Here is a 27516-nt window from a genome sequence, read left to right as displayed (position 1 = left end):
TTACTCCTTTAAATTGCCTCCTGGCAGCGCCCAGTAAGCTGGTTTGATAGGTTTACCAAAAAAGCATCAGATTTGCGTTGACGCTTTGGCGCTACAGACTGTGCGGTCCGACTGCTTATTTTCGAACGTTAGGGTCCATGGTTTCTGTGTTTTTTTCCATGGCTTCTGGTGGCCTTGCTGCAATTGTCACCTTTATACCACCCCTGTCAGTGGGCGCTAGGTGAGGAGGAGGAGGTGAGGGCTGAGCGTTCCTTTCTGCGCAGTCACAAGGATCTTGATAGACGGTGGGAGGAAGCACGAGGCGAGCGTGTGTAAATACATCCCGGTCCAGCTCTGCTGCATGTTTGCCTTTGTCACCAGCTGCTCGTTGGCGTTTTCTCTGATACCCTCTTTACGTGACTGATGCCTCGATGGGGATAAACAATGTCTTGTGAAGAATAGAACGTGTTTTCACACACATGCAGATCCGCCTGCGCGCCCCTACGGCTGCAGAACACCTTCCTCCGCTTCCTTTTGTTATCCCTTGGGTCTGGCCTAAGGTGGGCACTGTCGACCCTGACTTTTGTATTTCATTTCCGGGCTCACCCACTTCAATCCTTTTCATCTTTTCCAACTTTTCGCATACGTGGGCTGCGCAGAGAACACGGCATGTAGCGGCATGACTCAGGCAGGGGCCTCGTTCTGGATACATTGTTTCATAGGTTTATGCCGACTGTTACATTGTATCGTTTATCTCCCTTTGCTGTTCCAGTTTGCCCCAATTTACCGTGTAGTTACTTGTTACGTTATGGTACATGATGTTCCCAACTCTAGTCACATCCAGAGCTGCAGTCACAAGGGAATTTGAATTCGCTGCCAGACTGGTGATGGATCTCATGTATATTAGAGCAGGGATCAGCAACCTCCGGCACTCCAGCTGTTCTGAAACTACAACTCCCAGAATCCTCCTTTCACTTGTGTGGGGCTTACAAGAACATCTGAGTAAGTATGCATGCTGGGAGTTGTAGTCTTGAGTGCCGGACATTGCTGATCCATGTTTTAGAGCATTGAGGTTTAACAAAAATAGGTCCTTAAAGAACCGGCGACACGAGGGCATACCCCTTTAATTTATAAGAGATCGAAAAAGAGAGGAACGTTGGCACCCAATGACGCTCTCCTAACCTTACGTGAACTTGGATCACATTGAGAAGCCATAGCTCGCTGCAGGATCTAAGGGACTGGTTGGCTAATAGCGCGCACTGTCTGATGGCGTGTGTCACCTGGCACGGCATATCAGCAGCCATTTATTGCATATAGATAGGTGCACCCACTAGGTCATCTCTATTAAGATTGGCTGTAGAAGCCCGAAATTTTAGGGTTTCGGTCTCTTTCCTGCTTGGTTGCATGACTGTATCTTGGGCAGTGTCGCCTAATCTACGTAGTCATTGCTGCTCTCGTTTCTTTAAGGGTCAAACATGCAAACATCGTGTCTCTGGAGGATATATACGAAAACCGCAGTCACTTGTACCTCATCATGCAACTGTGAGTATCAGTGCGTCTACCTATGAATTTTGGCAGTTGTCTGATGCCCCCTGCTGGTGATAAGATGTAATTACATATTTGTATACTTCTCTGGCTATGTTCAGATGGAGGATTTTGTCTGCCGCAAAATCCACCGCGTATCCCACGGCAGAAACTCTGCGTTGAGCTGCGGTTTCTGTCGTGGGTTTTCATGCAGACCCCTTTCCAGGTTTATCTCCATTGAATAAAACTAAACCACGATCGGGCTCCTGAGGGGTACACGGCGATAACCGCGCCAAGAATGCACCTGTATCTTCTTGGAGCAGTCTTGCAAAAAAAACCATGGCTCAGCCTCCCATTGAAAACAATGGTACGCTGTTTCAGCGCAGATTCGGCCCGGTTTTCGGCCGTGCCCAAAATCCTCCCGTCTGAACTTATCCTTAGGGTTGTAGATGTGAAATATTCTTCAAGCAGAAACCTACAGCGTTTGGATCGGGGACTGATATGTCTGATATTTTTACCAGAATTTACTACATGTATGTTGATCTGCGTGTGTACACTTTACGTTACAGGGTGTCTGGGGGCGAACTCTTTGACAGGATCGTGGAGAAAGGATTCTACACCGAGAAAGATGCCAGCCAGCTCATCAAGCAGATCTTGGACGCTGTGAAATACCTCCATGATATGGGCATCGTACATCGGGATTTAAAGGTACAGTACATGGCACGGGAAGGTGTTGCCTGCTCTGGTGGATGCTTCCAGTATGTAAATGGCTCCAGAAGTCGTTACAGAAGTTAAAGGAGTTTTCCATTTCGAGATATAAAAAGCTAAAAGGGTCATTCTCATCTTATACAGTAATTACATTTTATTAGGACCGACTTTTGGGAAGCCCCCCCCCTTCCTCTCCCAGCTCCCACTTCTTTCTGGCCAGAGGGTCGCTGTTCAGGGAAAGAATTTGAAATGGTTGCAGCCCCTTCATTCTCAGGATTGATGGGGGTCCCAAAGTTCAGACCCCCACTGATAATAAAGTGATTACATATCATTATTTTTTTTGTCCTTAAAGGGGTTGTCTCAAGTGGCATTTATCATGTAGGCAGAGTCCATACAAGGCACTCACTAATGTATTGTGATTCGCCATACTGCTTTGCTGGATGGTTCATTTTTTTTCATCCCATTATGCTTTGCTCGTTTCCATGGTTACGACCACCATGCAATCCAGCAGCGGTGGCCGTGCTTGCACACTATAGGAAAAAGCGCTGGTCTCTCTGGTGGCCGTTATCGTGGGAACTCACATAGGCTGGTGCTTTTTCCTATAGTGGGCAAGCACGGCCACCGCTGCTGGATTGCAGGGTGGTCGTAACCATGGATACGAGCAGTGTATAATGTGATGGAAAAATGAATCCAGCCAGCAAAGGACGCAATATGGACAATAACAATACATTAGGAAGTGCCTTGTACTAACTTTCTATACATGATAAATGCTCTTTGCTGAATTGAGACAACCCCCTTTAATGTTTTTTATTTATTTATAAAAATTAGTGGTTTACCATACATAGCATTCATTTGTCTAGAAGAAATTATTCTGCATAGTTATTATTGACAATTTATAAAATTTATAATATATAACAAATATATAAAAAAAGAAAGTGGAAAATGTTGTCGTCTGCACTCTTGAATTATATGGCAGGAATAATAGTATCATTCATGAATTCTAACAGGAATCATTAAGAGCCATTTCTTTAGAGGGGTGCTCCCAGTGGCATGCTTTCAATGGAGGCAGACCAAACAACTGCTACAGGGCCTAGGGGTCCAGCGCTGAATTCCTTCTTCTCCCGACAAGAAAACAATGTATTTTCATGCAGCCGCCACTAGGGGGAGCTCAATGCAAGGAAATTATTTCCGCTTCCAGGAAATGGTAACTGTATAAATTCCTATGCACTGAGCTCCCCCTAGTGGTGACTGCAGGCAGGCAGCTTTGTAATAGAAGGGAAGCAGATTTATTAGTGTTTTTTGCCAGTTATGTAGTGTAAAAACAATGAGCACTATATTTATGAAAAACCTATCCATGCGGCTACGCAAATGATAAAACATGTCCTATTCTTGTCCGTAAAACGGAGAAGAATAGGCATTTCTATAATGGGGACCAAGGAACGTGCAAAATGGACACGGTTGGGATCCGTATTTTGCAGATCGCAAAAAAGATACGGTCGTGTGCATGAGACCTTTATCTTATACTCCTGTCACACCCAGAGCTGCATTCAAAAAATCTTCAGGTTTACTGCTTGCTCTCATGTTTTTGGATCTCCCATATTTGATATTATTCCCTTCCCCCAACTTTTTGCTATAAAATGAGGCCACGAGTGGACAGTCGGATGGTTGTGTAATGACATGCGCTGTGATCTGACTTTCCCATAGCCGGAGAACCTCTTATACTACAGCTTGGATGAAGACTCCAAAATCATGATCAGCGATTTTGGGCTATCGAAAATTGAAGGCTCTGGAAGCGTCATGTCTACCGCCTGTGGGACACCGGGATATGTTGGTGAGGATGACTTCCATACGTGTAGTAGATGTAGTCATTATAACAGGTTCCATAATATGTTCTTGTCTCTCAGCTCCAGAAGTTCTGGCCCAGAAGCCGTACAGTAAAGCCGTGGACTGCTGGTCGATCGGAGTCATCGCATACATTTTGTAAGTTTCCACATCTGCCCATAGACCTGCATTGGAACTAGTCACTATTCTGCCTTTCACACGCGCATTCAGCTCAGCTCATCCGATGTTCTGTATAGTAGATAGACAGAGATTATGTACTGGCGTCCGCTAACCCTTTCACTGCTTCCTCTGCAGATTGTGTGGTTACCCCCCTTTCTATGATGAAAATGATGCCAAACTCTTCGAGCAGATCCTGAAAGCGGAATACGAGTTCGATTCCCCATATTGGGACGACATTTCAGACTCGGGTAAAGAACCGATTCCGTAATTAAAAATGTACCAGTGCGGATTCATTTTATAGCTCTAGAAGTAAATGATAACAATCTGGCTTCCTGCAGCCACCACTAGGGGGCGCTTGCTGCAGACTGATTTTTACAGCTCCCATTGAACTCAGCATTTTTATGTTCTGTTTTTCTTCCGCTACAGCAAAAGATTTTATACAGCATTTGATGGAAAAGGATCCTAATAAGCGGTACACGTGTGACCAGGCGCTGCAGCATCCGTGGTAAGATCGGGGGATCGTGCAGCTTGTATGTAGATCAGAAATATCCACCCAGACATAATGTTTAAAGGGATGGCCCCTTTCCACATATGCCCTGATGATGGCGATGTGCACATCATAGGGGGTGCTCAAACCCACTTCTATGAGCCACAGTGGGTACTCCCCTGGTGGACATGTCACATCCAGGTATTACTTCCATGCAGGGGTGCATCTAGCCTTTCTGCAAAAACTGAAACGGCGCCCCCCTCCCTTGGTGACAGTCCACACAGCTTTCCCAGTATCAGCTGTATAGTCATTAAGCCTATGTTTCATCATTACCACTGCAGAACTATTCACAAATGGATGACAACCCCCTACGAGAGCTCTAACAGAGCCGATACCCAGCCTTTCCGAAAACGGATATAACCAATGCAATTGAGACTGGCACTCAATTATGTGGATCACATAGAACGTGGCAATTTATTACAGCAATACATTAATATAAAGTCACATTTATAAACATACAATAAAATCCAGTAATAAAAATAAAATAATATATATAAATCGCAGATTATATGCACACTGATGGAACTAGATAAAGTGCATATATATCTGGTCCTTCAATTGAATGGATTATAAAATCGCGTATGGTTTATAGAAAATAAGTCCAGGTATAGGACTGGAGAGAATAGACTTGTATATATCAGTTACTTGAATATCGCTGCGTTCCCTCGATGGTGTTCCCTAAAATAGGGACAGTACGGACGGTGGATAAAGTCGGGGGGCGTTACCTTAGTATGCCGGTTTATATAGTTGTTAGGTATAGTTGGTGAATAGGGCGTGAAATAGTTCCTTACCCCTGTTGTATCGGGAACGCCACTTAGATTTCCACTCACCGCCTTGTACCGGCGTCTTCATCTCCCGCTTGGCGTCCTCGTCCGAGACTTCCACGTCACGTGGTGTTTGTCTCGCGGGACTTGCCTGTTTGGTCCGGTCTTTCGCACAGATATCAAGTCAGAAGATTTATATGGAGCGCTCCACAAGTGGTATAGTCCTCGGTCCTGTACAGTTGATCCGGGTCTTTCTTTATGGGGGTGAACTCTTCCAGACGCGTTTCAGGGACCTCTCTCCCTGAAAGAGAGGTCCCTGAAACGCGTCGGGAAGGGGAGAGAGGTCCTTGAAACGCGTCTGGAAGAGTTCACCCCCATAAAGAAAGACCCGGATCAACTGTACAGGACCGAGGACTATACCACTTGTGGAGCGCTCCATATAAATCTTCTGACTTGATATCTGTGCGAAAGACCGGACCAAACAGGCAAGTCCCGCGAGACAAACACCACGTGACGTGGAAGTCTCGGACGAGGACGCCAAGCGGGAGGAGAAGACGCCGGTACAAGGCGGTGAGTGGAAATCTAAGTGGCGTTCCCGATACAACAGGGGTAAGGAACTATTTCACGCTCTATCCACCAACTATACCTAACAACTATATAAACCGGCATACTAAGGTAACGCCCCCCGACTTTATCCACCGTCCGTACTGTCCCTATTTTAGGGAACACCATCGAGGGAACGCAGCGATATTCAAGTAACTGATATATACAAGTCTATTCTCTCCAGTCCTATACCTGGACTTATATTCTATAAACCATACGCGATTTTATAATCCATTCAATTGAAGGACCAGATATATATGCACTTTATCTAGTTCCATCAGTGTGCATATAATCCCTGGGCAATCAGAATAAATCCCTGAATAAATATTTTATTTTTATTACTGGATTTTATTGTATGTTTATAAATGTGACTTTATATTAATGTATTGCTGTAATAAATTGCCACGTTCTATGTGATCCACATAATTGAGTGCCAGTCTCATGCTATTTCTTTCTAATTTTCCTCATACTGATTGGGTGATCAGTTTTTGACTAGAGCACCAGTTCCATGCCATAAAGAAGGTGAGCTATCCACTTTAGTGTTACCAATTTTAGCTAATGCCTTCTATTTAATGATTTCAAGGTGAAGTGTCCTTTAAGGGGTCCTCCAGTCTGGACAACCCTTACAAATGTCCCTTAAAAATAAGACGATCAATGAGCGATCAGCAGTAATCTGCATCAAGTGCTCGGTTATACTGCAGCGCCACCGCAGGAGACATTAGGAATTACATAGTATACTGCAGGCCATACTCCTCTTGAGAATGCTTAGCTTTTAAGCATAGAATTTGGCTGCAGGGCAGATATTCCAGATGTGCAGCGGATGACCTGAGAATTCACATCATAAAGCCCCCGACTTGGAAAATCTACATTCCATTGCTTCCAAAATTATAATAACCCCTGCTTAACCCTTGCACACCCCTCCCTGCAACATCCTTTACATTCAGATATCTGTCTGGATCATATATGGTTTTCTGCTTTGCTGATTTATTTTTAATTTATTTTTTTACACCCATCCCAGATACCAAAATATACGGTAATAGTACAGCAGTTTTATAAGATGAGATGCTGATATCAGTTGTACGTTTATTGAAGGTGGTCTCAGAAACAAAAAGTAGCAATCATGGGGGTCAAGGAAGGAGTGTCTGTAATAAAAATCAGTTTTGGGTCCTCCATAGGTTCCCAATGCAAAATACTATTTCCTGTTTTAATATGACCTTTGTTACTGTCATAGGATTGCGGGAGACACCGCCCTGGATAAGAATATTCACGAATCGGTCAGCGAGCAAATCAGGAAGAATTTTGCCAAAAGCCGATGGAAGGTACGTTCCCGTATGCTGATCAGGCAAGAGCCCCCATGACAACACCTCCTGCCCTGTAACTTTGCAGTTCATCTTTTGTCACAGGCATATTGTGAGACTCTAAATTCAAACATGTCTATATCTCGCCTAGTGAATGTTGACACGGAAGACGATTTTTGGTCCCCAGTCTGCTCAAGCTTCCTATAGAGATGTGACAGGAAGGGTTGTCATGGGGGGCAGACATTAGAGCTCTCTTCCTAGGTGACTGTATCACTCCATCCAAAGTGATTTTATATAGAAATGAATGGAATTTTAGGCTGGTGTAACGTGGATGATGCACAGTGGGGTTACAGTTGCGGCCAGTAGGAGGCGCTCTGTTTTTGCAAATGACTTCTGCTCCTCATACAATGAACTGTTGACTTTTGCTAAAATACGCCAAACATTTAACGACATTGCAGAGTATCTGGCACCGCCACAGGTTATTATGTAAGATTATGAGACCGTGAAAATGCCATTAGTATTGTGCAGGATGCAGGACTGGTCTACGCTATATACTGCTGTCTGTCCACAGGCACCTCCACACTAGTAGATAAGGGAAGGTCAAACGGTACAAGGGCCACAAGTAACCTTTGTTCTGCAAGAGATAAGCCCCAAAATGCCCTGTTATAGGGATGGCATTGACATGATCCACCAGCAGGGGCATACAGTGCCATTGACAGGGGTTTCCTGCCTTCATATAGCATTGCACATTTCCATAAAATCCTCATGGTGTCTTTTTCCTTCTTCTTCTACAGCAAGCCTTTAATGCCACGGCTGTGGTACGTCACATGCGCAAATTACAGCTGGGGACCAGTCAGGAAGGGCCGGGGCAGACCACTCCAACCAGTCCGTGCCATGGGAACTTATTGGTTCCTGGAGACAATCATGGTGAGTGCATATGGAAGGGTTAGCTGCCCCAGGTCATACATTGCTGACAGTGAGGACTGTGGAGTTCATGAAAACGCCCCATGTTTTAAACTAGTAAGTATCCCTTTAAATCAGGACAGCCCTAATCAAGACAAACCAGCGGTTACGTAGGCCCCAAAGTGTGCTGAACAGGGGGTTGTGTGCAGTTAACCCAATCCTCCACTTGCAGGGAATTCTCAGCAGCAGGTGCCACGGAAAGGAAGTCAGTAAAGTATTCACACCCCATCTCCAGTTAGTGTTAGAGGGCATCTGTCAGCAGTTTTGTAATTATGACACTGGCTGACCTGTTACATGTGCTCTTGGCAGCTGAAGGCATCTGTTGGTCTCATGTTCATATGTGCCCGCATTGCTGATGTTTTAATATATGTGAATAAGCCTCTAAGAGCAACGGGGGCGTTGCCGGTTACACCTAGAGGCTCTGCTCTCTTTGCAATTGCCACGCCCTCTGCAGTTTGATTGACAGGGCCAGGTAATGAAAACGTGATCACGCCTGTCAATCAAAGTGCAGATGGCGTGGCAGTTACAGAGAGAGCAGAGCTTTTAGGAGTAACAGCAACGCCCCCGTTGCTCTTCGAGGCTCATTTGCATATACTAAAACATCATTTTTCTCAGCAATGCCGGCACATATGAACATGGGACCAACACAGATGCCTTCAGCTGCCAAGCGTACATGTAACAGGTCAGCCGGTGTCATAGGTACAAATCTGCTGACAGATGCCCTTTAACTGCTTAAATACTGCGCCAGTGTCCGAATAAGGGTAGAGTCACATCGGCGTACACGGAAATCCAGTAGTCTGTTCCTGCATTGGACACCGCCAGATCTCTATTCACCATAATGGTATCCGAAGGTTTCTAGCATAAATACCAGCTTTCAGATGGCAATTATGGCGGAATCCCACTGGATCCCATCATAGTGAATGAGGATCCGGTGGTGTGCAGCAGTGCCTGGCTGTGCCGGATACGGTAACTCTGGTAGTGTGCTCCTCTGCCGGCACAGTCTACCAGATTTACCTGCTGCAGATGTGAACCTACCCTTAGTGTGCAATAAAAAGTTTTACAACTTTCCAACTTACTTCATATTACAATTTTTCACAGTTTTTCAATATCTCTGTTTGCAGTCAGTGAATGAAAACCCCCTTTTTAATTAAGAATTTAGAGCTATTTCAAAAGTCGCTTTATAATTCAGGATAGAAGGTATTCCGAGTGAATTCCCCAGGACTAAGGCTCCACTTTCCATACATTGTGTGTCTGTGAGCGATGTCTCGTGGCTCTTCCTCCATTGTAACGTTTCTGCCGCAGCCGTCGTTGGAGCTGAAGTCATTTACTTGGACTTTAGGAAACCCCTTGACTCTGTTCCGCAGAAGGGCATATTGGCTCGAGTCAAGAGCTTTGGACTTGGAGGTAACATAGAGTAGGTAGATAGATGCTTCAACCAACAGGTGGCTTCTCAAACAACCAGATAAAATAGATACTGATGACCTATCCAGAGGATAATTCATCGGTTATAACATTTCGGAAAACCCCTTTAATTTTAATTGGCCCAAAATTATTTATAGGGGCAGAGCACTGATACAGAGCTTCACAGCAATAGTTACATATTATACTGCCACCACTAGAGGGAGCTCACTGCATAGGGAAATATACAGCTCCCATTGGACTCAATAATAAAACAGCATGTGGTGAGCTCCCCCTAGTGGTGAAGAATTTGACTTCTGCTTCTCTTTATAGTTCATGGAGAAGGATTCAAATTATAGAGAAACTCCCCTTGTTAAATGCACACCTTGATAAACGAAAACCAAGACTGGAGTCACCCAATGGAAGTCCCTTTTGATGACTAGGGCACCATCACATTTCAACTTTTGCCCCATCACAGGTGGCCAGGGAAACTGAGGTACAAGGAGCTGTTTGTCCAGGTTGTTACACTGTAGAGCCGTTTTGACCACATGGCTTTACATTGTGAAAATCCCAGCAAACAGCCCCTCATATCTCAGCTTCCTAGACCCCTCTTACATTTTTAAGAAGGAAACCATTATCCTCCTTCCTGGCCGTTTCTGGGCAGTGAACTTGAGAACAAAAGTAAATTTATGTCTTTTTTTTTTGTGGTTTGATGAAGACAAGATCCTGGCAGAAACCGGAGCCGCTCGTTTATTTTATGGAGTTTGACAGGACAATGACTTCATCCTGCTGACTGGGTCCGAACGATCCCTGCACCGACGGGGGTGGGACGGTGGGGGAATGCTCAGGACAGCTTGTCTGGCCAAGTATAACCCCCAAGAATCCGGGATGACTGCACTTTAACCCCCAATATCCTTCTCAGGGTAATTGGCTTGGACCATTGGCTGTACACTCCAGTCCCCATGTGCATAGGGCATGTGGCCATATAACAGTCTGAATACCTTGTGTGTATATAGAGGTGACCCAAGGATAGTTACTTACTGTGTACGGTCAATATACCGTAATGCAGGTTCCGACAAAACTCCAAATCCCCAGTATAGATATAGAATGAAATAATAAAAATCTGTCTACCTGCATCCACCACTAGAGGGAGTTAGGAGCTCAGTGAACAGATTTATGATTAAAGGAGTTTTCCGTTTTTTTTTTTACTGTTGACCTCTGCTCTGGACACGTAATCAGTATCTGATCGGTGGGGGGTCTGACACCCGGGACCCCTGCCAATCAGCTGTTTGAGAAGTCACCGCCACTCCTGTGAGCGCCGTAGCCTTCTCTCTGCTTTTCCTAGGCTGAGTGACGACAGGAGCAGCTCAGTCCTATTCAAGTGAATGGGGCTGAGCTCAATACCGAGCACGGCCACTATACTGTGTATGGCGCTGTGCTTGGTAAGCTACGAGAAGGCAGTGGCGCTGACAGGAGCGCCGCTGCCTTCCCAAAACAGCTGATTGGCGGGAGTCCTGGGTGTCGGACCCCCACGATCAGATACTGACAACCTATCCAGATCCATCAGTGAAAAAATAATTTTTAAAAATCATGGAAAACCCTTTTAAGTTTCTCATAAGCTCCCTCTAGTGGTGGCCGCTGGGAGAGGAATTTTATCAATTAAAGGGGTAAACCAGAGCACCATTTGGGATGACCATGGTTAGGCAAGGACTCACTTGACGCACCTTTTAATATAGTGAACCTTTTTTTTTTTTTTTAACCCACAGCTCAGCTGATCCCCTCTGAACATCCACTAAGTTCCTAAGGTTTGGCTTAATTGCATTAATGAGTTTGTGTAGACGCTTGTAGCATTAGGATAGATTATGTGTAATTACTTCCCTGTTTGCTCTATGTAAATAGTTTTTATGGTTGTTTGTGAAATAAGAAGATGTTGTGACACATTTAATTAACCCGCCATCAAGTCCTGTTGTTGTAGCCGAACCTCAGACTCCATGCACTTTTACTGCCAGCAGAGAGAAAAAATAATCCCGTTTTAAGCTATTGATCCCTGTTGTCAGCCATTGCAGGCTGGCGGGGCGGGGAGGGGAGAGTCCAGCTCTATTCTTATCTTTCATTCCCTAATATGCCTTCATTAGCCAAAGGAGCGACTTGAGGCTTGAACAGGGCAAAACGAGCGTTCAAACCAGTTTCCTGCATCCCTTTAAAGGTCCTTTTAATGTGCATTAAAAATGTGAAATCCGTTTTTTAATATCTTGTTGCTAAGCCAAGATATAATCATTTAAACTTGCAGGCCCGACGCCTGAGGCTGCACTACAGAGGGATTCAGATTTCAGTGCCGTCATAGAGACCTGTGATAGATTTTGATGTATTTGAAGATCTGGATCCCAGGGGCGGGGGGGATAGTCTCCATGAGAGCCCAGCGCCTGACAAAAATCAGAAAGAGTCATGCTGTTAGCATACTTCCTCAGTGGTGCACGAGCAAAAAAATTGGTTGCAGTGCTCACCTGGTCTGTTACATTCGAGGGAGGCGCGGATAGGTAGCAGGAACCACGCGCTTAGGCAAAACATAAGAAAGAAGAAAAATCCAGCTTCCCAAAGAATGTGTTAAACTTTAATCAAAAAGTGCCATAAAAATCCGACATACAGTCTGTATTTTTCTTCTTCCTCAGTAGTGCAGCCTCAGGCTCGGGGCCTAAAACTTCAGTCCGTCATATCTCGGCATAGGAGCAAGATATTGGGATACGGTTTTCACCTTTGTAAACCTCTTACCTAGGACTGTTACGATGAGAGCAGCACGGAGGTGGGATGCGAGAGCACGTGTGGCCGACTGACAAAGCCATCATTGTGTACGTCTGCCCCGTGGCCCCTCCATAAGCTGCAAACGTGTGAACTCATTGTGCGCGCTGAAGTGACGGCTCACTGCGCTGAAAAGAGCTTATTGTGTCGCCACGGTTTGTTTGAGCTGTCTCCCCGCAGCCGCTCACACCTAAAATAACAACGTCCAATGCTCAGCGCCGCACTCATCCGTTACAATCGCGTCCCGGCCGGCTGGATTTTCCCATGAATATGTATGCGAGTTTGAGGTTAGGCCGGAGGTTGTCACCGATGGGAATATCAGCCGTGTGTGATTCCAAGACAGAACGAGAGAGAATTTAGCCTCATGGTCACTGTGCAGTGAATGCATACGTAGCAGAGCCGTGATTGTGCTGGCTCAGCCGCTGTCCCCATGTAACCTCCATCCACTGTGCAGAACTCCCAGCTAAACTAAAGCAAAGAATAATCGTATGCAATAAAATTCCTATAATCTGGCACCCGATGATTCGGATTTTCCCATAATAACCCTTAGGTCCAGTCACACGCCTGTTTTATTTGATCGATGTGACTACTGATCTGTGATCCTGTTTGCATTTGAACAAATTCTGGTGGACTGGTAAAAGCACCAGGTCCTGGGGGGGACCGAATGTAAAAAATCTGCTGATCCGGCATTAAAAGGGGTTGTACAGGAATAGATAAATGTCTGCCCCCCCTCCCGAAAGAGCGCCAGAACTCTCCTCGGCAGCTCAATTCCATTGAATTGAATGGAGCCGAACTGCAATACCACAGACAACCTGAGGACAAGTGTGGCGCTGTTTGCGGAAGAAAGCAGTCGTTTATCTAGATCAGAGGAAGGCAACCTCCGGCAGTGAAACTACAACTCCCAGCATGCATACTTGCTCCCATAGAAGTGAACGGAGCAGCTGGGAACAGTCGTTTCACAACAGCTGTAATGCTGAAGGTTGCTGACACCTGGTCTAGACCTTTGACATGGGGCGTTGCACCACTAGGGGGCAGCACCTGTATCTTCTGAGTATTGTCAAGTATTTAAAATTTAAAGGGGGTTGTCGGGGCTTTTACTATTGATGACCTATCCTCAGGATAGTTCATCAGTATCGGCTGGCGGGGGTCCCGGGTGTCAGACCCCCGCTGACCTGATATGGATGACCTCATTAATAGTAAAAGCCCGGACAACCCCTTTAAAGGGATTTTCCATATTCTATCAAAATCACCATTAAAATTTTGCGCAGACTGATCCTCCCCATCTCGTTTGCTTGCTCAGTGACGTGTCAAATCGGGCACGTGACCACGGCAGCCAATCATTCTGGTGACTGCTGCGTCAAGTAATTGGCTGTTAGGGTCACATGACCAAGGCGCTAATGAAGTGTTTTTTTTTTCTTGTTTTTTTTTTTCTTGTTTTTTTTTTTCTTGTTTTTTTTTCTTGTTTTTTTTTTTCTTGTTTTTTTTTTTCTTGTTTTTTTTCCCCCCCGAGCTTGCAGTTTCTACATCTGCAATCGATTTCCATTATTTCCTGAGGTTTCCGGCCTCTTCTTATGTCCTGATAATTTCTACTTTCAGCTGCGTGTGCATACAATATTAGGCTACATGCACACGAACGTATTTTGTTTCCGTGTCCGTTCCGGTTTTTTCTTTTTGCGGATAGCATGCGGACCCATTCATTTCAATGGGTCAGCAAAAAATGCGGACAGCATACAGTGTGCTGTCCGCATCAGTATGTCCGTTCCGTAACCCCGCAAAAAAAAAGAAAATAGAACATGTCTTATTCTTGTCCGTTTTAGGCATTGTTACAATGGATCCGCAAAAAAAAAACGGATGTCATCCGTTTAGTTTTTTTTGCGGACCGCAAAACACATACAGTCGTGTGCATGTAGCCTTAGGCTACTTTCACATTAGCGTTTTTCCTTTTAGGTATTGAGATCCGTCATAGAATCTCAATACCGGAGGAAAACGCTTCCGTCTGGTTCCCATTTATTGTCAATGGGGACAAAACTGAACAGAACGGAGTGCGCCAGAAGGCTTTCCGTTCCATTTGGTTGCGTTCCAATGGCGGACAGAAAAACGCCAAAAGCAGCGTTTTTGAGTGCGTCCTGGGACGCGAAGCAAGATGGATCCAGCATGAAACGCAATGCAAGTCAATGGGCGCCGGACACAAAAGAAAATGACGGATTCGGCACTAAAACCATTGTAAGTCAATGGGCGCCGGATCAGTCATGGCCATTATAGAGATAATACAACCGGATCCATTCATAACGGATGCAGCCGGTTGTATTATCCTAACGGATCCAGCAAAAACGCAGATGTGAAAGTAGCCTTACATGGTAAGGGGGCATTTACACAACCATGAGTGTTTTGATGTCTGCAAACCCCGGATCCGTGTGCACCCCACATGGGTCCATGGTATGCATGTTGCAGCAAAGTATAGGAGCGGCCACAAGCATGCAGGAGGACACGGAAGCCCTTGCGTGTGTTTCTGCATCCGTGCGGCTGCACCTCAAAAGAGTGGACATGTCCTATACTTCGCTGCAGCTTGCATACCATGGACCCATTGAAATCAGTGAGCCAACACCGCAATACGGTGCGCACTCGGCCGGTATCCGTGTTTTTCGGATTCGCTGTTTCAGTCATGCGAAATGTCCCCCAATTCTAGGGTTACATGCAGCACACTGCTCGTTAAGTTGGCCCACATAGTGCCAATCATGGTGCCAAGCGTGTTCTCTGATCTTAGGTCTGGAGTTTTCTAACATACTTTGTTTCAGTTTCTTGTCCTTTTTCACGGCCTCTGCTTGTGGTCATTGAATGGAGACCTCCGTGCTTACATCTAGAGACGAGTACAGACCCCACGTAACAGCTTAGGTTCCGTTCAGATCTTGTTTTTTTTACTGCATGTCCGAGGTTTATGTTGAGGGCATTCTCTGACCTGTTCGTAGACGCCCGTGCACCCAGCCTGTCCCAAAAGGGTGTAATTTTGTCATGCGCTGGACGTGTATGATTTGGCATACCCATTGTGCAAAAAAAAGTGTGCCATATGGGAGCCTATGAGCGCCATTTCTTATGTATCCCTGTACGGGGTATACATTGCAGCCTTTCATCAGCTGTATATATCTAGAGACCATCATGATGTATACAAGCGACAGGCTCAAAACAAGATGTGAGCAGAGCCATCTAAACTGTTCAGGCGGACAGCTATCGCATACGCCAATACATTGTACCAAACCCTAAAGATTTGCAGATGTTTGACTTGCAGAGTATTAGCTAAACTAGAGTTCCTCAATGAAAAGCCTAGACTGATACATTGTAACAGATCCTCAGGTGAGAGAAATAAATCTGTGCTGACTATCAGCTTCTGGGTGTTAATGAATGGTCTTATTCACTGACATCCAGCAGAGCTCTAGAAAATGGTGCTGTAACACAAAGCATATTAGAAAAAGCCACAGAACATTTCATTAATACAAAACCGGAAAAACAGTTTGACGCCTCCTGACCCCTCATTACCGAGGTATAAGGGACTTTGGTGGATTATGGACATCCCCTTTAAAGCATGAAAGTAGACTTTTCTGGGACTTCGATACTGATGACCTACACTAAGGATGGGAATGGGAGCTGACCTGCAGTACCCGGTATGACCACTACACTGTGGATGGAGCCTTCTGCTTCTGGCTCAGACCATGTATAGTTGGCGGCAGCTGGTAGTTGGGGTGTTGGACCCCCTCCGATCTGATGACCTGTCCTGAGGGTAGGCCTATATGCCTTATTTCCTGGAAACCCCTTTAATGGAGATGCTTTCTGTAAGAGGGACGTGGTGTCCATGTTTAGACCTCTGCTTGGTCCTGAACCTCTCCTGAACCTGCGATGGGTGGTAAGTTAGAATTCATCTTCACCTCCATTTAGGGACAGTCTTCTTTTTTTTATTTAGAAACCAGCACGTTTCAAACCATGCGGATCTTGTCATCTCTAAAATCTATAGTTCAAAACGTGTCAGTGTACACTGCATTTCTAGGTGGTGGATCGGTGCTGGTGCTTAAAGGGGTTGTCCAAAGGGGTTCTAAAAACATGGCTGCTGACTTCCCAAAAACAGCACTCTGCCCGTGTCTAGTACTGAAGCTCAGCTACACTAAAGTAATCGAGGCGGAGCTGCAATGCCTCACACAACCTGGTGTGGCGCTGTTTTTGGAAGAAGGCAGACATGTTTTCCAAATCCTAAGCCACCCCTTCAATCTCCAACGATCAACCTAAAAAATTTAAGGTATTGCTGATGTGTTTGGGACTATAATTGTTCACGATGATGAAGTGCATGGCTTGAAATGCGTCAGTTGAAATGCATGAACTTATTATTCCGAGGCCATAGTGGTGGAAAAAGGAGAAGAACTGATCTTGGTATGGATAGCAATGTCTTTTATTACTGTTTTACTCCAATTTCAGGCTCCCTTTCAGACAGCTGTCAGGACCGCTGTTCCCAGAAGACCCCAGAGAACAACTCCTTGGCCTACAGCACCCACCACTGCCCTCAATCGAACCGGGTCTAAAGGTTGACAGCCTGGGATATGATGTCACTGGAAAAATCGGAGGCGGCCATACTGAGCGTTACCCTGGTTGGCCGAACGCAAAGGGCAGATCTTCAAGAGAGGACAGACCTTACCTATCAAACAACGGGGGGTGGGACATGGGTAGAGAGGGTACCGAGCGAAGGGGGGAAGGGCAGGCCTAACAATATGCTTATGTGTATGATGGAATGAGCATGGGCCTGATGGAAAGACCGAAACGTTTACAGGTAGTCCAAGGACGTCCTTCTTGTTAAGAAAAAATTTTTTTGTAAAATGTTGCCTGCACATTGTATGTAGGGGGAGGGAAGTATGTACATTTCTATGTCTTGAGGTGAAGACTCTTTGCTGCTGTATTACTTGGCTTCCAGTAAAAACTCTGTCGCTACTAGGAAGAGCTTGAGGTCATGAAAAATCGTTGTTGTAGGGGGGGGGGGGGGGAGACAGACCATGGAGTCTCCCTAGTGGTGGGACCCGAAAGGTAATCCCTAGATGATGGTGGGAAAAGGGGTTGACGTTGGTGAAAGTTCTCCTTGTTCTTCCAGGCCTTGAGCAGATCCTCAGCTTATTCTCGGAGGAGCGTAATAACACAAAGGATACTAAAGCGCCCGACACTTCTCACGAGGCCTCCTAGGTCATTTCTTTTGGCGTTTTTGCTGATTTTGTTATGTGGTTTTTAGTGGTGGAAAAATGCGAAATGTTCTTTGTAAACTTTAGAAATTTTTAGTTTTTTTTAGGAAGACATCTGCTAGGCCGAGCAGTATTACAACCCGACACGGGTGGATATTACTGGATGAGATACTGGATATGTGAATGTATTTTACTGCAGGTCAATGTCAGGAACTTCTACACCCCCCTTCCTCCTCCTCCTCCTCCCCGAGGCCTCGAATACTATAGTCTCCTGTGGGCTATTACTACGGTCTGGTGCCTGCTGGGTTGTCCACTACTGTGGTTGTTAGTGGACCTTCAGACTTGGTGTAAAAATCATCTTTTGGTGGCTCAGTAGTTTGGTAGTTTGTCATGATTTTGTCCTTGCCGTCCTTGCTTGTGGTGGGCTTGTGCTTGTGTCCAGCAGCCAATCAGATTAGGCAGAGCTGCAGAGGGGAGGGACAGAGCCTGTGATAAAACAGGAGGTGGATTTCAGACTACCTCAGACTCCATTGATCATAGCTGAACCCTAACGGGGGCAAAAGCTTAAAGTGAAAGCAACCATCACCATTGACTGTACATCACAGCCAAGCGTTACCCAGACTTAGGCCCAGAACTGGACATCCCCTTTAAGGACCAGCTTTAAAAGGACTGTGATCGGTGTTCTCTTTATTCATAATTGGGTATGTACACAAAGGAACTATATTTTACACAGAGTCCTTATAAACTTTGTACACCCGTAACAGGTGTGTAGTAAGTTACCCCCCCCCCCCCCCCACTTAATTAGTGGTGAAGGCTGTATGTATATACCGTATATAGAGGTGATTGATATTAATGAGCATATATTCAAATGACATTCCATTTTTGATGAGGTGAAATAGATACACATCTCTTCTGTCTTTTTAAATCGCATTGCTGACTGTCTCCGGTACCGTGAAATAAAGGTAAAAACTGGTTTAAATCCAAACAAATGAGAAATTATTGGTTAGACAGTACATGCCCCTGCCTAGGGAGATAAGTAACTTGGTGTCACCTTACACGTTTCCTACAATGCAGTTCTAAGTCTGGGGGTCACATTCGGATGCTACATGCCCATCTAGGATCTTATTATACACTCGTCCAGCAGGTTCAAATTTATATGTATGGCTCAGAATGGGTTAAAAGAATAAAATGAGCATTGCTGTCCTCCCTGATCTCTTGTTGCTGACACTTTCGGGGTCCTTGCTTGCTGCTTCCTGATACTGGGTTGACACACAGGAAATGGCTGCTCAGCCAATCACTGGCCACAGGGGTGACACACCTCAGCCACTGATTGGCTGATCAGGCATTTCCTGGGTGTCGAGACGGGACAGGAAGCATCGGAGCAGCAGGGGATCAAGTGGGTATTTTTTTTAACCTATTCTGCATCTTACATAAAAAATTTTGATCCTTACAGACAACCCCTTTAACATGAACAATCTCCTATTATATTGATCAGATAAGCGGCGCCAAAGGTGCCTGAGAGCGTCACCATATTAAAATGACCTGCAGCTTTAAGTGAGCCATCGCTGTTGAGCAGCGGCACTGATAAGCATTGATAAGAGAGTGATATTTCTAGGGTGCCCATACACCTTAGGTTCGGAGCCAGCCAAACGCCCATTCGCCGACTGCTATTCTTCCTGAACACCCGGAGAATCCACGTGTAGTGACGAGCTGGTAGCTCGCCAGTGGAATTCATGATCATTGTTTGAACCTGCTCAGGGCATAAATTCATTTCTAAAATATGTTTCATTATTGCAAGTTCTTTCTAGATTTCCTCCGCAGCCAGCAGGGATTTTTTTTAAAACACTTAATTTTTTTGGCAGCTCGCCTTTACATAGGACTTCTTGAACTAGAGCTATATACCGGTATGTTGTTGTACCCAACACTAGTGGCTTAGATGTGTGTATGTCTCTGATCGGGAACAGAAGGACAGTTAGCCAGTCGGATCCTGGCAGTGATGACATCAGCAGGATTTTGCTTTTTGTGTGCCGATTTTGTTGGGGAAAGTGACCTGTTCACTCTTGTAATGATGTTAATAAGGATCGGAGAAATGTGAAGGGACCAGTGTCTTGATGTGAGGAAGGGAATGGGGCAAGTTGGAGGCCACAGACATGGTTTCCAGCAGCCAATCGGATCCTGGAAATTATGACCGCAGCAGGAAAGAAATGTGCTGATTTTTCAGGGTAAAGTGACCTGTTCACTCTTGTGATGATGTTAGTAAGGATCAGAGAGATGTGATGGGACCAGTGTCTTGGTGTGAGGAAAGGAATTGGGACTAGCGGGAGGCCACAGGTATTGGATCCTAAATATGATGACATCTGCAGGAGAGGAATGTGCTGATTTTGTGGGGGAAAGTGACCATTCCACTCCTTGTGATTATGACGGTGAGAATGGAGGGATATGATGGACAGTATCATGGGAGGACAATGATGGAAGCCAGGGACAAATTGAGGAGAAGGGCGTCTGGTCCCCAACAGCACAGAGTATTTAAAGAGGGACGTGCTAAAGAAGGTAGTGAGAATGGGGAGATGTATAGTAAAAAGAGTGAGGTCTTTTGAACCCCAGGAAGGGGCACCAAGAATGGAGACAAGTAGGAAGCCACAGACCGATTGCTGATGTGATATATCCTAAACTGATTAACCCATAGTGCAAATAAAACTCTACGTATATTATAAAGGTCTGTGTAAATATAACTTGTCCTACACGTTGCATTGTCATGTTTTCATCATACTTATCTAGTAACAAATCAGAATATATAACGTGATTTTGATTATTTAATTCCTCAGTGACACCATTCCTGATATTCTAGTGTAACCTCCTCCCTGGTCCCCTTTTCAGTTAAATCCTGTTTAGTTGTCAAACAGTTCTGCCAGTCTTCTGCCAGTCTTCAGCAACCTATGGCTCTCCACCTGCTGTGTCCATCATGCCCTGACTGGCATCGGAAAGGGTATGTTAGGCGTTTTAGGTAAGAGAGACGCTGGTTGGGGAACACTGGTGTAGAAACTCCGGTCCAAGAAAACCAATGGTGGATCTCGATCTGAAGCTGCTGGTGGAGTGATAACCTTGCACACCATTGACCACTTCTGACCATCAGGCAACCAAGTGAATGCCTTTCAATGGATACCCTCACAATCTCAACTGGGGAAGTTCACCAAGTCTTTCCCAGTGGCCGAGACACCTGAGGTTCTCTAAATTATTACCAGCCATGATCTTACTTAGGTTAAAGAGACCAACCCTGTATGGAGACTTACTGGAAGTGCTCCAAAGGAAAACAATATGCAAAGACATGACAATGTCTTGATCTTAAAATATGTTCCAAAGGATTCTTGGCAACCATCACCACATCCAAGATGTCTTCTACAATCGGAGGCCATCATTAGGAAGAGGAAAAATGTGGTCAGAAGAAAACCACTAGTAGCTTCCTTCAAGCTAGTAAGGGGTCACCTGCAACAAATCTGCATATTTAGACTTTTTTGTCTAAATATTTGGGTTTGTGCTATCTGGGTTTGCAGCCGAGATGGTGTTTTTCTTAGCATGGCCTCATCCGCCGGACTGACACCCATCTGGATAACCTGGAGCGGACAGTGGCTTTGAACTTATCTAGTTGTTTCTGCCCATAATAGTGGTGCCAGATGATGATCTTCTCCATATATAGAATAAAACTGCCCATTTTAATGAACCAAATATCCATCTTAATGGGGTACATGGACAGCTAATGCCTTATGTCTATGACTGGCTCCACCATATGGTCTCACTTCATATATTCTCATGTCTAGGACCACACCATTTTGGTGACAACTTGGCTCTGCCCAGGATAGAAAACCAATAGAAATGGTCAGACTTAAAATACAACGGGAACTTGACAGAAATTTTCATTCTACAATTATCAAGCCTTATCCTTATTGGCTTCGTACAGGAGGTCCTCAGGGTGACATTATGTGACGAGTGGAGATTTCCTTTAAATATTTTTGTCATTTCATCTCCATGTACAAAACTGTTACCTTGTATAGCATTTTCTGTGACTGTGCCATTATATATATATATATGTGTGTGTGTTAATGTGTTCAGGATTAGAAAAACATGGCGTCTTTCTTCCCTGCCCATGTGTTGTGCCTGGTCTTGCTGCTCAAAGTACATGGGACTGAGCTGCAATACCACACACAACCTGTAGACAGGTGTGGCAATGTTTCTAGACAGTGGACATGGTTTTCTAACCCTGGACAATTCCTTTTAATTTTAATTTTTTATTTTTTTAATAAATGATAATCGGACACATAAAAAGTTAGCATAAGACCCCAGTCACATGAAATGTTCCTCCAGATCTACAATCAGTCAGTTCTAACCTGAAACGCTACTGCTATAAACTGTTTTGCCTATTTCACCCAGTTTCCTGTTAAAGCATGTGTAATGAGGATTTTTCAAGAAAAGGAAAATATCTTTAAAAAAAAAAGTTAAAAAAAACGTATATTTTATTGCTCGTTTTGTACTAAACCTGTTGCTGCAAATATGAAATAAAAAGAAAAAAAAAACATCCTGCAGTGCGTTGTGTTGTAGGCCACTGCTGGCAGCAAAGAGTTAAAATGGAGTTTTCATTGCTGATACTTCTGTTTTAGACTTTGCGTTCTTTGTATCTGTACATATATGTATAAAATGATGTTTTTCTGGACTTTGACGTGTTGGCCTCCTCATTTCAAACCTTGACTTAAAGGGCATTTCCTCTGTAGGACTGCTGCTAGTGCTCCAGCTCCTAGATGATCACAGCAGGCCCATGAGGTTTAGGACATCCCCATCCGAATTTGAATGCAGATCAAGTCTCTGGTGGATCTAAACTTCCTCTGTCCAATATAATTCCTTCATGTTTTCAGTATTCTGCTTGTCGTCATTGAAAACCATCAGCAAGTTTGTCGGCAGATACCCTCACACTACCCCCAACAGTCTAGCAGAATACAGTATAGTGCCTGGTATAAAGGCAGAATGCAAATCGCCAGAACAAGGTGGGAAGCCTGGAGAATTGTGAATGCAGTTCTGTTATAATGCAGGATAAGTAATGTATGTACACAGTGACTCCACCAGCAGAATAGTGAGTGCAGCTCTGGAGCATAATACAGGATGTAACTCAGGATCAGTAATGTAATGTATGTACACAGTGACTGCACCAGCAGAATAGTGAGTGCAGCTCTGGAGTATAATACAGGATGTAACTCAGGATCAGTACAGGATAAGTAATGTAATGTATGTACACAGTGACTGCACAAGCAGAATAGTGAGTGCAGCTCTGGAGTATAATACAGGATGTAACTCGGGATCAGTACAGGATAAGTAATGTATGTACATAGTGACTCCTCCAGCAGCATAGTGCATGCAGCTCTGGAGTATAATACAGGATGTAACTCAGGATCAGTACAGGATAAGTAATGTATGTACACAGTGACTGCACCAGCAGAATAGTGAGTGCAGCTCTGGAGTATAATACAGGATGTAACTGAGGATCAGTACAGGATAAGTAATGTATGTACACAGTGACTGTACCAGCAGAATAGTGAGTGCAGCTCTGGGGTATAATACAGGATGTAACTTAGGACCAGTACAGGATAAGTAATGTAATGTATGTACACAGTGACTGCACCAGCAGAATAGTGAGTGCAGCTCTGGAGTATAATACAGAATGTAACGCAGGATCAGTACAGGATAAGTAATGTAATGTATGTACACAGTGACTCCACCAGCAGAATAGAGAGTGCAGCTCTGGGATATAATACAGGATGTAACTTAGGACCAGTACAGGATAAGTAATGTATGTACACAGTGACTGTACCAGCAGAATAGTGAGTGCAGCTCTGGAGTATAATACAGAATGTAACGCAGGATCAGTACAGGATAAGTAATGTAATGTATGTACACAGTGACTCCACCAGCAGAATAGAGAGTGCAGCTCTGGGATATAATACAGGATGTAACTTAGGACCAGTACAGGATAAGTAATGTATGTACACAGTGACTGTACCAGCAGAATAGTGAGTGCAGCTCTGGAGTATAATACAGAATGTAACTCAGGATCAGTACAGGATAAGTAATGTAATGTATGTACACAGTGACTCCACCAGCAGAATAGTGAGTGCAGCTCTGGAGTATAATACAGGATGTAACTCGGGATCAGTACAGGATAAGTAATGTAAGTACACAGTGACTGCACCAGCAGAATAGTGAGCGCAGCTCTGGAGTATAATACAGGATGCAACTCGGGATCAGTACAGGATAAGTAATGTATGTACACAGTGACTGCACAAGCAGAATAGTGAGTGCAGCTCTGGAGTATAATACAGGATGTAACTCGGGATCAGTACAGGATAAGTAATGTATGTACACAGTGACTCCACCAGCAGAATAGTGAGTGCAGCTCTGGAGTATAATACAGGATGCAACTCGGGATCAGTACAGGATAAGTAATGTATGTACACAGTGACTGCACAAGCAGAATAGTGAGTGCAGCTCTGGAGTATAATACAGGATGTAACTCGGGATCAGTACAGGATAAGTAATGTATGTACACAGTGACTCCACCAGCAGAATAGTGAGTGCAGCTCTGGAGTATAATACAGGATGTAACTCGGGATCAGTACAGGATAAGTAATGTAAATTATTGTCCTTATTTGCCTTTATGAACCCCACTCCATATGTATCATCGCTGTGACTGTCCTGTAGGGTTTTTCCGTTGAGTAGGGGGCCACGCCGTGGGTAACATGTGGTGAACATTTCCATTCACACTAACAATGAGACGGTATAACATATCTCTGCATTACACTGATCCATCAGCTGTTTCCTATAATGATGGATAGGTTACAGAACACTGAGAATTTTCCAATGTTGTTTGCACTGGAATTATTAATACACCATTCCCCAGGACTGAGGTCGTCGGGAAATGTGCTGTTCATTCGGAAAAGAATAATCTGAGAACCACCGAACTGAATGTTTTAGCAGAACCAATATTTAGAAACCTGAACATGAGCACGGTGGCTCAGAGGTTAACGCTGGCGGGGTCCTAGGTTCGAATCTGACCGAGGAGAACATCTGTATGGAGTTTCATGTTCTTCCAGTGTTTGTGTAGGTTTCCTCCAGGTTCTCCGGTTTCTTTCCACACTCCAAAGACAGACTGATAGGGAACTTAGATTGTGAGCTCCTGGGGACAGCAAGTGATGACAAGTGCGGAATATGTCTGCTGAAAATGTAAAGAAAAAACAAAAGGTTCTGTTGCACCCATTGAATGGCACCCAAGTTCATCCCCCGATTCAGGAGCACCTACTACATTAGTGAGCCCCTCTCCCGCTCCTGATTGGCCAAGAGGGATCATATGACTCCTTGAGCCCCTAATCGGCCCATCTAAAAGAGGGAGATCTCTATAATGGAGCGAATTTTGCCAAAGGGTGGAGCAAAGAATCACAAGTAATGAGTAATGATGGGTTTTGAACCTGCTCCTGATTCTATCAGACCACTAATGGGTCCAGGAGAGTCCTTTAGCAACCCAAAGAGTCTTCAGATTTGAGTGGAGTTTCCCTTTTAGCCTGGGATGGTGGAGCATGACCAAATTTCTTTGTGTCATGCTCCGCCCCCCTCAGGCCCTGCACTAGGCAGAACACAGAGTGTATGATTTGTCAAAAGCGTTCCTCTAACAATTGAATTTAGGGAGTTTAGTTTTGCAGTTGCTCCCATTGACGTTGACATCGGACTCCAGTCCTGACTGATCGCCACGCGACGATCACTTCGATGGATTCTGGGATTGTGTAAATAACTAAATTCCTTCTTCTTTAAACACACGAGGAGTTTCAGGTATCGAAGAACAGAGACTTCCTCCACATATTGTATCCATTAGTTTAACCCCTGAAATACAGAGCCAGAAAATCCCTCCACTGGATGGAGTAAGCGGGACACATCTGGAACCGATAACTGGAATACTGGATGATAACAGCACAATACACCTTTAAAATGCTGGACCTTTTTCTCCACGTAAAGCTTATATATACTATTTCAACCATGTCTCCCTCAAAAAAAAAAGTCCAGGGAGCTGAGATATCAGGTGCTGTTTGAAGAGCTGCTGTACTTGCCCTGAATCAGCTAGGGCAGGCATGGCCAACCTGCGGCTCTCCAGCTGTTGTAAAACTACAACTCCCACCATGCCCTGCTGTAGGCAGTCTGGGCAAGCTGGGAGTTGTAGTTTTGCAACAGCTGGAGAGCCTCAGGTTGGCCATCCCTGAGCTAGGGGGTCCATGGATGATAAAAGGGGGGCAGGATTATAAAGGGGGCACATTCTCTATGGCACTTCATGGATGCTTGTTATGTCACTGCTGCGTGCCTTGGTACTTTTCCATTATCCATGTGTTGTAACATTACTGTATGCATTATCCATAAACTGTGACATCATTAAATGCATTATCTCTGTACTGTGACATCACTATGTGCGGTGACAACACTACGTACATTATCCAGGCACTGTGACGTCATTGAGTGCATTATCCATGTGCTGTTATGTCACAGTGTACATTATCTTTGTCTTGTGTCATCACTTTGTGCATTACCTCTGCACTGTGACATTACTTTGTGCATTATACCCATGCAGCGAGGATTATTCTTGCTTTGTGATATCACTGTGTGCATTACCTCTGCACTAGGACATTGCTGTGTGCATTCTACCTATACTGTGATATTACTGTGTGGATTATTTGTGCCTTGTGACATCACTGTGTATTACCTAGCCTGCACTAGGACATTACTGTGTGCTTTCTACCTACCGTATACTGTGATATTACTTTGTGGATTATTCTTGCTTTGTGACACCACTGTGTGCATTACCTCTGCACTAGGACATTACAGTGTGCATTATACCTGTTCTGTGACATCACTGTGTGCAAGCGTACATATGTTGTGACATCACTGTGTGCATTATCCCAGTATTGTGACCTCACTGCGCACAGTATTCCCTTTCCGTAACTTCTTACGGTGACATCACACTGCGTATAATCTGATCTCTATCCTTTTGCATATCTTTTTCTTCCAGGGACCCTCTTCACGAACCCTAAAACTAAAATCTCTGTAGCAAACTAATTACTGCCCTTGTTTTGGGCATTTTAGTCCTTGACCCTGATTGATATGTTGTAAAAAGAAAAGTGATGAAACCTGAATATCCGGCGCAGGTTTCTGGTCTATGTGTAGGATTAACAGCTGTTTATTTTCTCTCAGTTTTAGTCTCCAGTTGAGACCACCCAGGGGGCTTTTCTAACCCTGGCCGAGTCCCCTAGGTTCTATATGGCAATAGTAATGGCTTTGATATGGACATAAACTTCCTTTTTTTTTTTTTTTTGCTTTTATTTGGAAACCCAATTTGAATAAAATGTTCAGTTCAGCACATGTAATAATTCTGCAATTTTTTTTAAAAAAATGTAAAAAAATTTTTTTTCAATTTTTTTTAACGCTTTGAAGAAAAATGTAATAATGAAATAAATTTCATCTTGCATGTAACAGATGTGGTAAAGTGCAGTGGTTGAATATTTGCCTCCCGAGCCCTGCAGAGATGAAGGCGCCAAGTGCTAAGAAAACTTTTCATCTCCCCCCCCCCCTCTTCTGAAATTCTGCAGGCTTCCTGTGAAGATGGAGATGTCTGCTCATGGTTCATATTTGCCCTAAATTCAGGGATTGTG

At 44.5% G+C, this 27516-nt stretch overlaps 1 protein-coding gene across 2 annotated transcripts in view; it reads left to right on the top strand.

Annotated features, from left to right (window-relative positions):
• CAMK1 (calcium/calmodulin dependent protein kinase I) overlaps positions 1 to 22493 on the top strand; it is a 107348-nt gene extending 84855 nt beyond the window's left edge. The window contains exons 4-13 of one of the 2 annotated variants that reach the window (XM_044300383.1): positions 1447 to 1521; positions 2073 to 2211; positions 3916 to 4042; positions 4116 to 4191; positions 4348 to 4460; positions 4639 to 4717; positions 7358 to 7445; positions 8219 to 8351; positions 11552 to 11590; positions 17040 to 22493. In XM_044300383.1, coding sequence (XP_044156318.1) covers positions 1447 to 1521; positions 2073 to 2211; positions 3916 to 4042; positions 4116 to 4191; positions 4348 to 4460; positions 4639 to 4717; positions 7358 to 7445; positions 8219 to 8351; positions 11552 to 11589 — 868 coding nt within the window. In that variant the 3' untranslated portion in view covers position 11590; positions 17040 to 22493. The remainder of the gene's footprint in view (positions 1 to 1446; positions 1522 to 2072; positions 2212 to 3915; positions 4043 to 4115; positions 4192 to 4347; positions 4461 to 4638; positions 4718 to 7357; positions 7446 to 8218; positions 8352 to 11551; positions 11591 to 17039) is intronic. The other variant, XM_044300382.1, reaches the window with a different exon arrangement.
• The last annotated feature ends 5023 nt before the right edge of the window (positions 22494 to 27516 follow it).

The sequence above is a fragment of the Bufo gargarizans genome, chromosome 7 (genome assembly GCF_014858855.1).
Source record: "Bufo gargarizans isolate SCDJY-AF-19 chromosome 7, ASM1485885v1, whole genome shotgun sequence".
NCBI classification, from domain to species: domain Eukaryota; kingdom Metazoa; phylum Chordata; class Amphibia; order Anura; family Bufonidae; genus Bufo; species Bufo gargarizans.
Note: the sequence above shows the minus strand (reverse complement) of the source record. Positions and strands in the feature narration are given on the sequence as shown.